The sequence below is a fragment of the Strongylocentrotus purpuratus genome, unplaced genomic scaffold (genome assembly GCF_000002235.5).
Source record: "Strongylocentrotus purpuratus isolate Spur 01 unplaced genomic scaffold, Spur_5.0 spur5_scaffold_19, whole genome shotgun sequence".
Taxonomy (NCBI): domain Eukaryota; kingdom Metazoa; phylum Echinodermata; class Echinoidea; order Camarodonta; family Strongylocentrotidae; genus Strongylocentrotus; species Strongylocentrotus purpuratus.
Genome location: NW_022145604.1, coordinates 25,092,168 through 25,105,003, shown reverse-complemented (window position 1 = coordinate 25,105,003; position 12,836 = coordinate 25,092,168). Strand labels below are relative to the sequence as shown.

At 37.2% G+C, this 12,836-nt stretch overlaps 3 protein-coding genes across 4 annotated transcripts in view; 2 read left to right on the top strand and 1 right to left on the bottom strand.

The window, feature by feature from the left end:
• Positions 1-473: 473 nt before the first annotated feature.
• LOC590610 (partner of Y14 and mago) lies at positions 474-5,843 on the top strand. Its single transcript, XM_790208.4, has 3 exons — positions 474-569; positions 2,057-2,150; positions 3,450-5,843. The coding sequence occupies exons 1-3, from the start codon at positions 527-529 to the stop codon at positions 3,892-3,894; spliced, it is 582 nt and encodes a 193-aa protein (XP_795301.2). The 5' UTR covers positions 474-526; the 3' UTR covers positions 3,895-5,843.
• Positions 5,844-7,231: 1,388 nt separating this feature from the next.
• Positions 7,232-11,140, bottom strand: LOC590632 (biogenesis of lysosome-related organelles complex 1 subunit 1). Its single transcript, XM_790230.5, has 5 exons — positions 10,926-11,140; positions 10,350-10,422; positions 8,455-8,587; positions 8,036-8,120; positions 7,232-7,375 (listed from the first exon to the last, which is right to left on the bottom strand). Exons 1-5 carry the CDS (start codon positions 10,984-10,986, stop codon positions 7,365-7,367), a joined length of 363 nt encoding a protein of 120 aa, XP_795323.2. The 5' UTR covers positions 10,987-11,140; the 3' UTR covers positions 7,232-7,364.
• Positions 11,141-11,398: 258 nt separating this feature from the next.
• Positions 11,399-12,836, top strand: part of LOC590692 (integrin alpha-6) — a 52,640-nt gene continuing 51,202 nt past the window's right edge. For both annotated transcript variants that reach the window (XM_030990668.1, XM_030990667.1), the window contains exon 1: positions 11,399-11,794. In XM_030990668.1, coding sequence (XP_030846528.1) covers positions 11,601-11,794 — 194 coding nt within the window. In that variant the 5' untranslated portion in view covers positions 11,399-11,600. The remainder of the gene's footprint in view (positions 11,795-12,836) is intronic.

The following is a 12,836-nucleotide window of genomic DNA, read 5'->3' as shown; positions in this document are numbered from 1 at the left end:
GTAATCTCTTTTTTCTTCATGGGATGCATTATATGGACAACTCAAATGGATATGAAATACAACTCGTTTGATCACAAGTTTATTCAATATAAACTAAATGTGAACCTATATAATTCATGTATACATGGTATAAATATTACATACAATATACTACGCAATAACTAAACCAAACTTTTGAGAACTTAAAAGTTGCATCGGTTTACGACTTTAAAATATTGTAACAGCAGACCAACGGCAATGAGTGTTGAAGATATTCCTATAATGTTTTAAACAAAAGATAGCGCTAGACCATATTTGACAAGTTTTTTTTCCTTTTTCTCTCTCTTTCCAATGATATTTCATTTTCTCCATTGCTTTTCACAAACAATAACAAAATCAATACATAGAATAATCTGCATGTTAATATTATCATGAATATGATTTTACATTCACATCTAAACACAGTAGGAATAACAAAAAAGTGGCCGTTAGTTGGCGCTAGACCTGACTTTGGCTGAACATTGAGAGCGAGAAAATCAGAGGAGAGATGGCGTCCGCTTCAACAGAAAACCTTGAAACAGATGAAACAGGCGAGTATTAGTTTAAAAAAAAAAATCACTGTTACATACAGACTCACATTTAAGTATTTAAACTGGGAGTATACTTTCAATTCAATCAATTTGTGATTAATTCAGTAGATTTAAGCGACACTACCATTGCAATTTGCATGAATGAATGGGAAAAGTTTTTCAGTGTGGTCCAACATATTCCTTTTTGTGTTATGTTTTGTGTTGTACTAGATCTATGTGTTAGAATTCACAACTCTTGCCGTAGAATTGAAGAAAATATGAAATATGACATTGATATCACCTATTCATCATGGCATGGCGCCCATACCCAACATCTCAAATGCTAATTCTAAATCAGTAGGGGCGCTGGTCCGAGAATAAGGATCATCCGCACAAAGGAAGATCGTCTTCATAAACACTTGACTTTGTCTGCAATAATATTAATAAGGATCGCCCGCATTTTCGCTGAAGATTTTGATTTCTGATCCGCGCATTGGCGATGCGAAAATAAAGTTCTACAACAATTTTCTTGACGCATTTTACATTGACTTTGCACGTTATGACTATGAGTATGAGCGATAAATCCTTGGGAAGACGGACGACCCATAAAAGTAGACAGTGAATGAGGATATTTTATTACGTGAAATCCGTCTTATCGCATCGCCAGCGCGTGGATCGGTAACCCAAAACCCGCAGAGCGCCGAAGAAAAAAGATGATCCTTATTTTTTAGGAGGCGATTTGTCATGCGGACGAACCTCATTCTCGGACCAGCACCCCTACTGTTAATCGCCCCTTCCCGCACCCAACAAACCTTGCACACTTTCTTCGCCAAGTTAGCTAGGGGACTCGTCTTCCTTCTCATGAAATAGCCTTAATTAAGGGCTAGGTAATAATGTAAAATATGATATCCTAATTGGCATCCATACCCCTGCGTGAAGAGGCATGTAAACAAAACATAAATGCGTCTGAACCCGTCCAACATGTTATTTTGCATCGTGGCTTCAGAGTTTGCCTGTGGACTCTTCTTTCTTATACAAAGCACTTTGAAAAGGTCAAGAATTTGACTCAAAAGATGTAAATGTAATAATAGAGTGAGATCGATTTGCTTACCTTCCTTGGAAGTTCCTCCGTCCATATGTTCTTCTTCTTCGTCTCCTTCAATTGACCGAAGATGATAATGTTCTTGATGATAATGAGCTAACATGCAATTTACATTACAAAAACACTGACGTCCTATGAGAGTTTACAATGTTGGTTTTGCCTGATATGCAAATACACCCAAATATGTGCAAATACAGGTGGCAAATACACGTGCAATGTTTTTGCGTTCCCAATTTGATACTTACTTTATTATGATAATAGCGATTAGTGTAAAAGGCTTGTGAGCAGGGAGTTAGCTAAATTGAGCAAATGCAGTGCGTGTGCCTTGAGAAACCTTGCGAGTGTGCGTGAACTAGTCCTCTTGCCTCAGCCTAATAAAGCTTGTTCCCTTTCTGTTCCTTTACAGGTCAGTACCTGCCAGCTACCCAAAGACCTGATGGCACATGGAGGAAACCAAGGAGGGTCAGACCTGGATATGTACCCCAGGAAGAGGTTCCACTGTAAGTATACAATGAACTCGAGGGGCTCTGTTATTCTGGGCAGCGTCTCACGAAACCGTCATTAGTACCAGTCCAACGACATCCTATTGAAATGTTTAACATGTGTTTCAATGGGATGTCGGCGAACTTGTACTTATGACGGATTTGTGAGATTCTGCCCAGATGGACATAAATAGTCCTCTCTGTGACATAGCTCTCAGTAATCACTTCAATTGTACGGTAGTCATGTTTTTATTTCTTCAATCTTTGTTTACTAGAATACCTTGTTAACTTGTTAATCTGCTAAGAGACTGCTAACTTACATGTAGCTCTCAAGAAACATTAAAAATTGTACAGTGAAACCTGTATATAACGACCAGTCGAGGGAGACATGAAAAGGGGTCTTTAGGAGCAGGTGGTCTTAATGTACAAGTTCTTGTAATACATGTTTCAATCGGAAACAATTCTCAAGAGAAGCTACATGTACATGTATAAATGGGGTCTCCCTATACAGGTGGCTGCTACATATACTCTTTGAACGTGGTCTATCTATAAAGACCACCGGTTTTTTTAAACTTCTCTTGAACAATCTTTCTTTCTGAAACCCTTACTAAAGTAACCTGTACATAAAGACCGTCTGCTAAAGCTATGGTCACACAGGTTCATACGAACAATGTTTTCGTACGAATCTCCCTGTTTTTCCATGGTGTTCCCGAGTTGACATGGTCTGAAAATTGTTTGTACGGCGCTTGTAGCAGTTCGTAATGGCATTTGTGACCAAGGTTTTAATAAGACTGTATTTCATGTATTCCTTGAGGTGTCTGTATTTTCTGTCTCGCTTGAGCAGTTTATATCTGCCGGTTTCTCTGTAATTCTTAGAAGCCCACTCAATACAATGTCTGACTCTTTAAAGGGATTGGGTTACTTTGCCTCAGATTCTTCTTTAAAACATCCTAGATTTAGCTCATGCTGCAATCATAATTATACATGTATACCTTTAGGTCATACATGTATCCTATGACTTTTACAAGCCAATCGCATTTCTGATTATCAAGATATTATTTTATGATTGAAAATCAAAATCAAATTTTGCGTTTGCCAAACGGTTTTCATAACACTACAGTCTATTGGGGAAAACGAGTATGGTAAAACTGGTCACTCAAAGGTTTTTACTCTTTTGAGGCACTTCTTGATCGTTTTGAAGCGCAATTTTTTAGGGCTTCAATAAAACACCATATCACAGACACTGATAACACGTAGGGCCGTGCATCTCAGATTTAACATTGTTAAACGATGCCTTTAAAAAAATCTTCCTCACAGGTATGAGAGCAAAGGCAAGCAGTGGGTCAGCAGTAAACCCAGGCTTCCACCAGGAGTCTATGAAGATCCAGCTCCCGCAAAGGTACATGTAGAAGAATCCAAACAGCAGCTCTCGAAGGCTTCCAAGAAGAACGAGAAACGGCGCCAGAAACGTAAAGAAAAGCAGGATGAGGGAGAATCAGCTCAAGTTCAAAATGGTGACGTAGAACAGCTTAGGAAGGGGGTTCAGGAGGTCAGCGTGAGCGGGGGCGCGGAGTCCGCACCAGCCGTGCAGGATCCGCAGAAGAGGATTAAGAACCTTAAGAAGAAGATCCGGCAGATTGAGGAGCTGGAAGCCAAGATAGCCAGCGGAGAAGTAGCACAACCTTCCAAAGAGCAACTGGAGAAGATTTCGAGGAAAGACGCCTTTGAAGAAGAACTGAGCACCCTTGAAGATGGGTCATGATGATGTGAAATCAAAATCTGACAGAAACTTCAATCTTAGACAAATGATGGAAAGAATTGTGTCTATCTTTGCTGACACAATACCCTAGAGAGAGAAACCTCTGTCTTCAGTCCAAAGGAAGTATTACCCCTGGTAATGAAAACATGGTGTCCTGATCCTAGAGTACGTAGACTGATCCTGATTGCTATCAGTTTCCTTGAGCGGTGTCATTCAAAATAGATACCAGGGTGGAACAAAAACTTGACATTTCATCCGTCTTTTGAAAAGTGAGGAAGCAATATGGATAAACCATTGTGTTTCACGAGATCAGAGGTTTGTTATGAGTGACGTAAGAAGGGTCCAGTTTTTGATGGGGCAAGGATGATGGATGGATGTAGAATGAGGGAGATGGTTGCACTATCTTCTTGTTATTCTGTCTCCCCTCTCCCTTTCTTCTTTCTCTTTTTGTCTCTTTATTCACTTTCCTGCAATAATCATATCCCTGTCTTCAACACTTGACCAAACTCTAGGCATTTACTGAGCCCTTAACTCAGCCTTCAATTCAATTGCAGCCCTGACGTTGCAAGTCTTGAAAGAGATAAAGTTTGGAGCAAATGTTGCCAGAATGAATTCAATGTGAGGTCGATTCAAATTTAAACATGAACATTTTAATTTGTTGTATGAGTAAATTTATATTTATTTGTGCATCTTCTTTTAACAAGCTCACATACATTACATTTGTTTCTACTTTTGGAAAAGAAGTTTGGAAGATTGGAGAATAGAAATTAACAAGAAATTTATTATCATGCATAATTGCATATATATGATTCTAAGATGTTATGTTTGCCATTATGTATTAACTGATTTTATGCATGCTATTGCTTACACCTACATATACATGTAGCTCTGCATTTACAGGTAAAATTAATTTATTTGCATTTAAAAAAAAATAGGACAACATTTAGATGGATTTAATTGAGAATGAAATGAGTTACATGTTTATTTAATGAATTCATTGAGTGTATCATGATATTCCTGAATTCCCATCTATTTGTTTTTCAAAACAGATTTAAATCAAGCAAGTATTTATTACGACTGTTCATGTATCATTTTAGCTAGTTTGCAGGCATAGAACCTTGTCAGTTGAGTAGTTGATGTACGCATACGCAGAGAATAGAGTGTGCACAGAACTGAAGTTGGACTTGGGTTCAATACATGCCGTTTTATGTTATCCTTTATTTCCTTCATACTCCTCAACCGTTAACCTGTAAAATGACAACTGAAGTGTTTATTTCTTACATTCTAGCTACCAGTATACACAAATTATTTTGTATAGGCGATTGGTAAACTTTGAAAGCAGTGCAGCCTTTCACAAAACTGTCATAAGTACAAGTTCGCCGTCAACCCATCAGAACACTATCCAATTTTACACGCGTTTCAATTGGATGTTTGTGAACTTGTACTTGTGACAGTTTCACAAAACGGTGCCCTGATGACAATTTTTTTTTCTCAATTGTACAGCTCAGTTGACCTTGCAAGACTGAAGATATTGGTCGTGTGGACCAACAGTCTTGCAATCTTTCAAATATTTATATATCTAGGCCTAAATGCTTGTCTCATGGGCATAGTAATCAGAAGGCCCATTACACCAGGGGCCTGTTTCATAAAACTTGCTATCAAGAACAAGATACAATAACTGTTATAAGCTACTGAAATCGTGACATCTGATTGGCTGAGAGCTAATTTATCATAGAATTATAGCATCTGTTATTAAAAACAAGTTTTATGAAACAGGGCCCAGAATCTTTAGTTTTCTTGGCCTTTGATGGCGGTGACCTTAGTCAAGAGGGATGTCCCCTTATTTAAGCTCGTCCAAGTTGAGATGCATTTATGACCATGTGGGTTTTTATGTGTATACCTTTTCTAAAATGAAATAAATTGATAATGTGTAGATTTATGGTGGTAATTTACTTTTGTCTGTAAAGGAAAATGTTCTTTAAATATATACATGTGTATGCAGAAATTGTCAGACTTTAAGAGGTGGTAGAGCTTAGAGAGAGGTGGAGGGGTTACTTGAAAAATAGAGGAAGAGAGGACAGAGAGGAATGAATGGAGAGAGAGAGAGAGAGAGAGAGAGAGAGAGAGAGAGAGAAAGCGGGGGGGGGGGGGGGGGGGGGGGATGAGAGTGCAGAAAACAGAACAACTCAGGAAGAAAAGGAGCTATGTTGAAATATCATATTTATTGTCACTTTTTTAAAGAGAATTTACACAAAATATAATACAGAAATTGAAGTATATCAATAATGAAAAGTGATTCCAAACAATCATTTTCCACAGGCATAATTTTCAACAAGAACAGATAAAGTTTCAAATATAATTTTCTCTTTCCAATATATTAATAGAGCATGTGTACTATAGTGGGGGTACCACTGAACTATGATTTGAATTTCAACCCCCCACACCCACGACTATACCAGGCATGACTTACCATCACTGCTGTAGTGCTAAGAACAAGTTACATTGGATTCTATCGGCAGGAGGCCTACCCCCCCCCCCCAAAAAAAAAGCCCATGTAACTTATTGGACACGATCGCAGATAACCCTAGCCTTGAAATAAGAAACATCCCTAAAATCACAAAGGAAAAGATCAAGTGGCTCTGCAGATGTCTGGTAGATAGACAAAAATATATCTGGTAGGAGGAGCTTTATGACATAATTTTACTTTTGGGGCCCCCATCCAACAAAAAGGCCCTTTATAATTGCAACTTGTAAGACCAGTAGTAAGACAAGTGCCTAAAAGCATGAAAATGTTGGTTACACTATCCTCCAGTTGCCACTGGTAGATTAATCAAATCACATTTTTTGCTTGTAGAAAGAGCACAGTAATTAAAAGGATCGTTTAACAATGTTAAATCTGAGATCGACGGCCCTATGTGTTATCAGTGTCTGGTATATGGTGTAGTATTGAAGCCCTACAAAAAAAAAATCGAGCATCTAAATGATCAAGAAGTGCCTCAAAATAGTAAAAATCTTTGAGTGACCGGTTTTACCATCCTCGTTTTCCCCAATAGAGCGTAGTGTTATGAAAACCGTTTGGCAAACACAAAATTTGGTTTTGATTTCCAATCATGAATATCTTGATAATCAGACAGGCGATCGGCTTGTAAAAGTCATGGGGTTCCTGACTGACCTAAAGGTTTATAATTATCATTGCAGCATGAGCTAATCCAGGATTTTGTTTCAGAATCTGAGACAAAGTTACAGGATCCCTCTAAACAAATTCTGCAGTCAGTGTCTGACATCTCACATCCGACCTTGTTCCACAGTGTTGAGTATGCAATCAATAGCACTACTTTTGATCCTCATCACAACAAAATTACAAAGTCAGGTTTGTCCATTTTGCTCAATAGAAATAGTCCACTTCTTCTTTGGTGTGACTGGAAAATCCAAGATCAAGATCATCATCATCATTGGAGAATCTTTGGAGGATGTTAGCTTGTATCTAGAAAGAGAATGTGAAGGGGTAACAAAAAAGAAAATGTTTTTAATGACCATCTTGCTTGAGCAATTATCCGGTTTACTAACATATTCAAATTTATGGATTGTCCCTTTCCTGGGACCTAGTGACAATGTATTAACCTTTAACCTGTTATTGGTGAATAAACTACAATACTTGGAATCCAATCTGCTTCCATTATGCGTTGCTATGTTGGGCAAGCCTTTCAATTTGTTGAGAACAACCTTTGTTATTAAAAAGTATGCATACACTTTGCTTATGTTAGTAAACCTGTTTATAGTTAAAATTGTTGAAACATATTTCTCATGGACATCTAGCCGGTTAACAAATTTACTGAATTCAGGGTGAAAGTTAATATAGCAAGGATCATGAGTGGCAAGATGCATGTGTCAGTACTAATTCAGAAGTCATCATCATAATTTGCGAATTTGTGACCACTACTTCATTTTTTTGTCACAATGCATTTATGATAAGCCCCAGACCCCCTTCAGCATGGAACAGCCTGTTTCTGTCTTGCTAAGCCCCTGCCCCCCCCCCCCCACTCAATCTAGAAAACAATATTGTGACGTTTCTATAATGTTTGCATTATTTTCTATCAAGTTATTTAAAATGTCCTTAACCTCATACAAGAATAAGGATTATAACCTTTGTATGCATATTCTAAAGCACTTGCTATCGTCTGCATATCTGTCTCTATGCTCCGAGCCCAGTTTTCAACATCTCCAAGTTCCTGTATGAAAAAATAAGGAAGAATACACATGACAATAAAAAGAAATGTTGTAATTGTAATTGGGTAGAAGAAGCCATCCCAAGGCAGGCTATAAAGCGTGTTTGAATTCTGCTGTGTTACCATCTTTACATTACAAACATGTAGCACAAAGGCACTAACTGATACTTTATTAGACATGTTTTTAATCAGCCATTTTATTTCTTTCTCTTATTCATCTAATAACAGAAAAGGCATCTGATGATATCAAGTTCACAATGACATAAAAATGCATCACTTTTGAATTTCAAGAAGAAAAACAAGCCTTTGTCGAAGAGAAAAGACATCATTCACAAACCTTTAAAGCTTGGTTGAAGTTCTCTACTAGAGACAACCACTGCATACTCTGTTTAGCAAACTGGCCAGAGTTGGCCTGAAGTTGCTTCGTCTCTGAATCAAGTCTCTTCTCATTGTTGTATGCAATAGCTACTCTGTACAAACAAATAGAGTTCACATGAAATCAGTTAGTCATACAATATAATAGCATTACACTCTTTGATTTGAGATATAATGTCAAGTAAAAGTTCAACTACTTGGGACAAAGGTGTTCATGAAATTCAAATATTTTTCTTGGAAAAGGGAGCAAATCAGAAGAAAAATGCTGGGGTTTTCTTTCATCCTATGTTGGTGCATTTTAAAATTTTGAGATCATGACAATTTGTTAATTAAAAAAAAATATAATAATTTTTTTTAAAGACAATATTATTATACCAGTACACTTCTGAGAAAGGCTTTGTACTCAGGGAATAATAAAGATTGAGCTTGAATTTATAATGAGACTCCTTTGATGATAACAGCCACTGGCTAACAAGTAACAAAAAAAGGTGATAAATCCTGCTTTTATGAATCGCAGGTGAACTCATTTAATACCATTTAATTTAATTTTGTTTGCAATAGGTTTAATAAAGGTCAGATTGTAATCCTATCCCATCTACTAAACATGAATACAGAATAGCGTTAGGAACCAAAAAATAGAAGGGATTAGGAGATTTAATAGAAACAGGTTTTAGGGACAGACAATGGAAAGAGCAAACTGTCTACTTTTAGTAGGTGAATACTATCTACCACACAATAAATGTAGGTTGAATGACAAAGATTTGAAATTGAATAGATCACAGCAGCATCAATTAATGGGATCTTTTAGCATCCATAAATAAATCTATAGTGGATGATCTTATGACCTGAAGTACATGAACAGTATAGTCATAAAAAACAACTTGATGTTTTGTTTCATTTGTCTACAAATCATTCAATCATTGAAGTTCTAATCCTCATTTCAGCCTAAATAATGTTCAACATAGAAGGCAAACATGTGAAGACTCCATTTAATCTATCTCTCAATGCTATGTCATTGCATTAATCTAAAGCTTTATTGTTTTGGTTTGTTTTATCTGACTCATTGAGAAAGCATGTACATGTAGTATGCTTGTAAGTAAGCAACCAGAGGACCGAAGGCCTTAAGTGCTCTCCGAAGGACTCGGTAATGAGGATTAATGCCTTAAAGACCGTCAATACTACTGGGCCTGAAGGGATTAGACCACACAGCGAGGTCACTGACAGGTGGCTATCTCATTAACTCAGCTCTCAACTAACATAAAAAAAAGAGGATCATGGGGGACCAACAGGCACCGATTGGGGAAGTTTTCTATATAGAGGGAGCAAGTAGCTACAAGTAGTATAGTGGGGCTTCAACCAAAGGGCACTAGCGCATTGACTTGGTTTCGAACCCAGGACCTCCCAGGCTCCATTTCAAAAAAATTATCATCAGTGACAAATGACAGTTTTCGTTGTAAGCTAGTGAAATCCTTGGTTCTGATTGGTTATCAGCAGATTTTTCACTGATTTTTGTCATTTGTCATTAAAAAAAGGCTTTGTGAAACGGGTCCCAGGTTACGACACCGCTGCTCTATCACTGAGCCATTGTGTCTCCTTATGTATTTTGCAACAACAATATTTGTTAAAGCCTATCCGCACTAGTTTGGCCAGGAGGGATTACACCTCCCTGCATGGTCACTGACAGGCGGTTATCTCATCAAATCAGCTCTCAATTAACATAAGAAAAAGGGGACCGTGGGGTATCAATGGTCACCGCTTAGGCATTGTTTGCTATATATAGAGGGCGCAAGTAGCTATAAGTAGTGCAGTGGGGCTTTAAAGGTAACAGAGTTGATGAAAGACACAATTATATCGAACCTGCTGTTTAGATTCTCCACCAAAGACCTTGTGACAGCAGTAGCAGCAACAGCAGCTTCCTTCTTCCTCTTCTCTGTTGAAAGAAATGTCACAACATAAATCTTGGTCCTATAGGATGTGGAATTAGCAAAATATTCATTACAATGAAATGAATGCAACCTGTCTACTGTGGATAAATACTGATCGAGACCTGTCTTATTATATACTCATCTATACTCAACAAACACATCCACATGATTGTAAAATTCTGATTAAAAAGCTTCGAAGACAGTGAATAGAATATAACAAGTCTTTACGACAGCAACACATACACAATTACAATAGAATATTCATTCTAGACCAAAAAATCAGTTTCTTTTGTTCAGGGATATGCAATGTTCCCCTGGGAATACATCTGGTTTCACCAATTTCCTCTCCTACAATAAAAAGACAAAATATGTTTCAAGAAATCCTCCAAGTAGACAGATTTTTCTGTCAATTATAAATATATCAAGGACATGATAGTGAGTGTGATCGACAAGTAAATCTTCATGATACTGAACAGGAATTGTAAACTAGATATAATTATCAATTTACCTTGAACTTCTCGCCTAGAAACCTGCTTTGCCTGATGCTCCTTAAGCATGGATGACAACATTTTCGAAATGAGGAGAATATTACAAAAGTTCAAAATACAATAAAGATGTTCTTCCTAAAACACTGTGAAATGCATGCAATCTACAGTGGAAATGACATGGAAGTTCGACTGTATATTACAGCTGTACATTCGTATTGCACTGTATAATTTTCTACATGACCTCTCAGAACCGAAATGCAAATCAAATAAACAAAATATCAGTGCACTATACTAAAATAGCTTTATATTGTTATCAAACTTTGAGCCACAAATCTATATAGGTACACAAGAATTACATCTCATTGCAGTCACGGTATATCATATTTGTGTTATCATAACTAATGAAGCATCAATTCAATCTAAAATCTCTCAAGTAATTTGTTTATTTTGTTTACATGAGCATACTTGCTAAATGGATTCATCCGCGATACCGAAACTATACATACACAAGCTATCATTAGCATGAGTAATCGGAGCCATCTAGCCTAGCCCGCAATCTCTGCTGTCATTTGGGTGTGTTCTAGCAGATGCCTGCACGAGTGGGACCGGCGAAGTTTACATCAGCTTATCGTTGGCGGAGATCTGACAGCGTAACTCCGCGGCTTTCAGTGTAGAGGACAGAATCATCATCAATAATGACGAAGATACCCGTCGCTTTGGCGACAATTTTGTGTGTTTTAGTAGCAGTTGTAGAGAGAACTTTATGTTTTAACTTTGAAACAAGATTGCCAGTCATCAAAGAAGGACCGGAGAACAGTTATTTTGGATTTTCAGTCGCAGAACACATTCTCACAAAAACGAAACCAACGACGCCATTCGCAGAGAGCTTGTAAGTAGAATGATGCTGAATCAAATAACATCTTAACTAAATTAACTCATTTAATATAGACTATTTAATAAATTAAACCCTGTATAGACTTGTTTAATAATGAACACCTCTTTTTTTTATAGGTTAGATGAATGATTCAAAATAAACGTGCAGAAGAGAAATTGCTGCAGGGAGGGAGCAATGGAGCACCTCGGGTCTCGTCATTTTGTTCTGATCGTGTCAATTTCATTATTATTGTCATGTTCATAGTCAATTAAACTAAAGAACTGCAAAAGAAATTCAAGATCATAAGACCTCACGCAAACTATTGTATATTTTATGATTCATAACTTGATCTAACAAATAGATATTCTGATTAGTTCTAGAGTCTAGATCTACTGCTACTGGAAGTCTGTAGATCGAGATCTAAATTTATAGGCTAGGTCTAGTCTAATTGAAATACTTTTTAAAGTAACTAGATCTATGAAGGGGTGACCAAAGTTTGCGGAGATTTTGAGATATTAAACAATGTGATACGATCTATGATTTCTCATATTCTACACAAATTTATTTATTTATTTGAGTAGTAGAATCCTGGAATAGTCTTCCTACATCTGTCATCTCCTCATCCTCAATCACTTCTTTCAAGATTAGATTGGACAAGCACTGGTCCTCTCAGCACCAAATGCTTCCATAAAATTTATTTGTGCGTCCACCCGCCATGCGAGCAAAAATAGTTAAGGTTCTTTTTCGAACGAAGCACCACTCAATGAAACGACCGGAAGTTTCAACAGGATCACCTCACACTTCCGTATACTGATGCTGATGCTGATGCTGATTTTAATTATTACAAAATGGACGGCAAAGTTGGTTCAGGTAGAAATTAGAACATTTATTGTAAAAGGATTCCAGAGATATAGTCTAGCGGTCTAAGATTAAAAATTCAATGTCAGATCGGTAGTGCGCTGCAACTAAAAAAGTCATAAAAACAACTAGACCTTACTTCGCGCACAGGAGTTTACAGCTGATTTATCGAAAATAAGGTAATTTCATAACTTGCAAG

What these genes read in the sequence shown, in the direction of transcription:
- LOC590632 (XM_790230.5), bottom strand. Translation starts at nt 10,986, where the DNA reads ATGTTGTCATCCATGCTTAAGGAGCATCAGGCAAAGCAGGTTTCTAGG. An exon ending in TTCTAGGCGAGAAGTTCAAG is followed by an intron (nt 10,423 to 10,925) that starts GTAAATTGATAA and finishes TTCTTTCAACAG; the next exon opens with AGAAGAGGAAGAAGGAAGCT. An exon ending in GTGGAGAATCTAAACAGCAG is followed by an intron (nt 8,588 to 10,349) that starts GTTCGATATAAT and finishes TTGTTTGTACAG; the next exon opens with AGTAGCTATTGCATACAACA.
- LOC590610 (XM_790208.4), top strand. Translation starts at nt 527, where the DNA reads ATGGCGTCCGCTTCAACAGAAAACCTTGAAACAGATGAAACAG. An exon ending in CCTTGAAACAGATGAAACAG is followed by an intron (nt 570 to 2,056) that starts GCGAGTATTAGT and finishes GTTCCTTTACAG; the next exon opens with GTCAGTACCTGCCAGCTACC. An exon ending in CCCCAGGAAGAGGTTCCACT is followed by an intron (nt 2,151 to 3,449) that starts GTAAGTATACAA and finishes TCTTCCTCACAG; the next exon opens with GTATGAGAGCAAAGGCAAGC.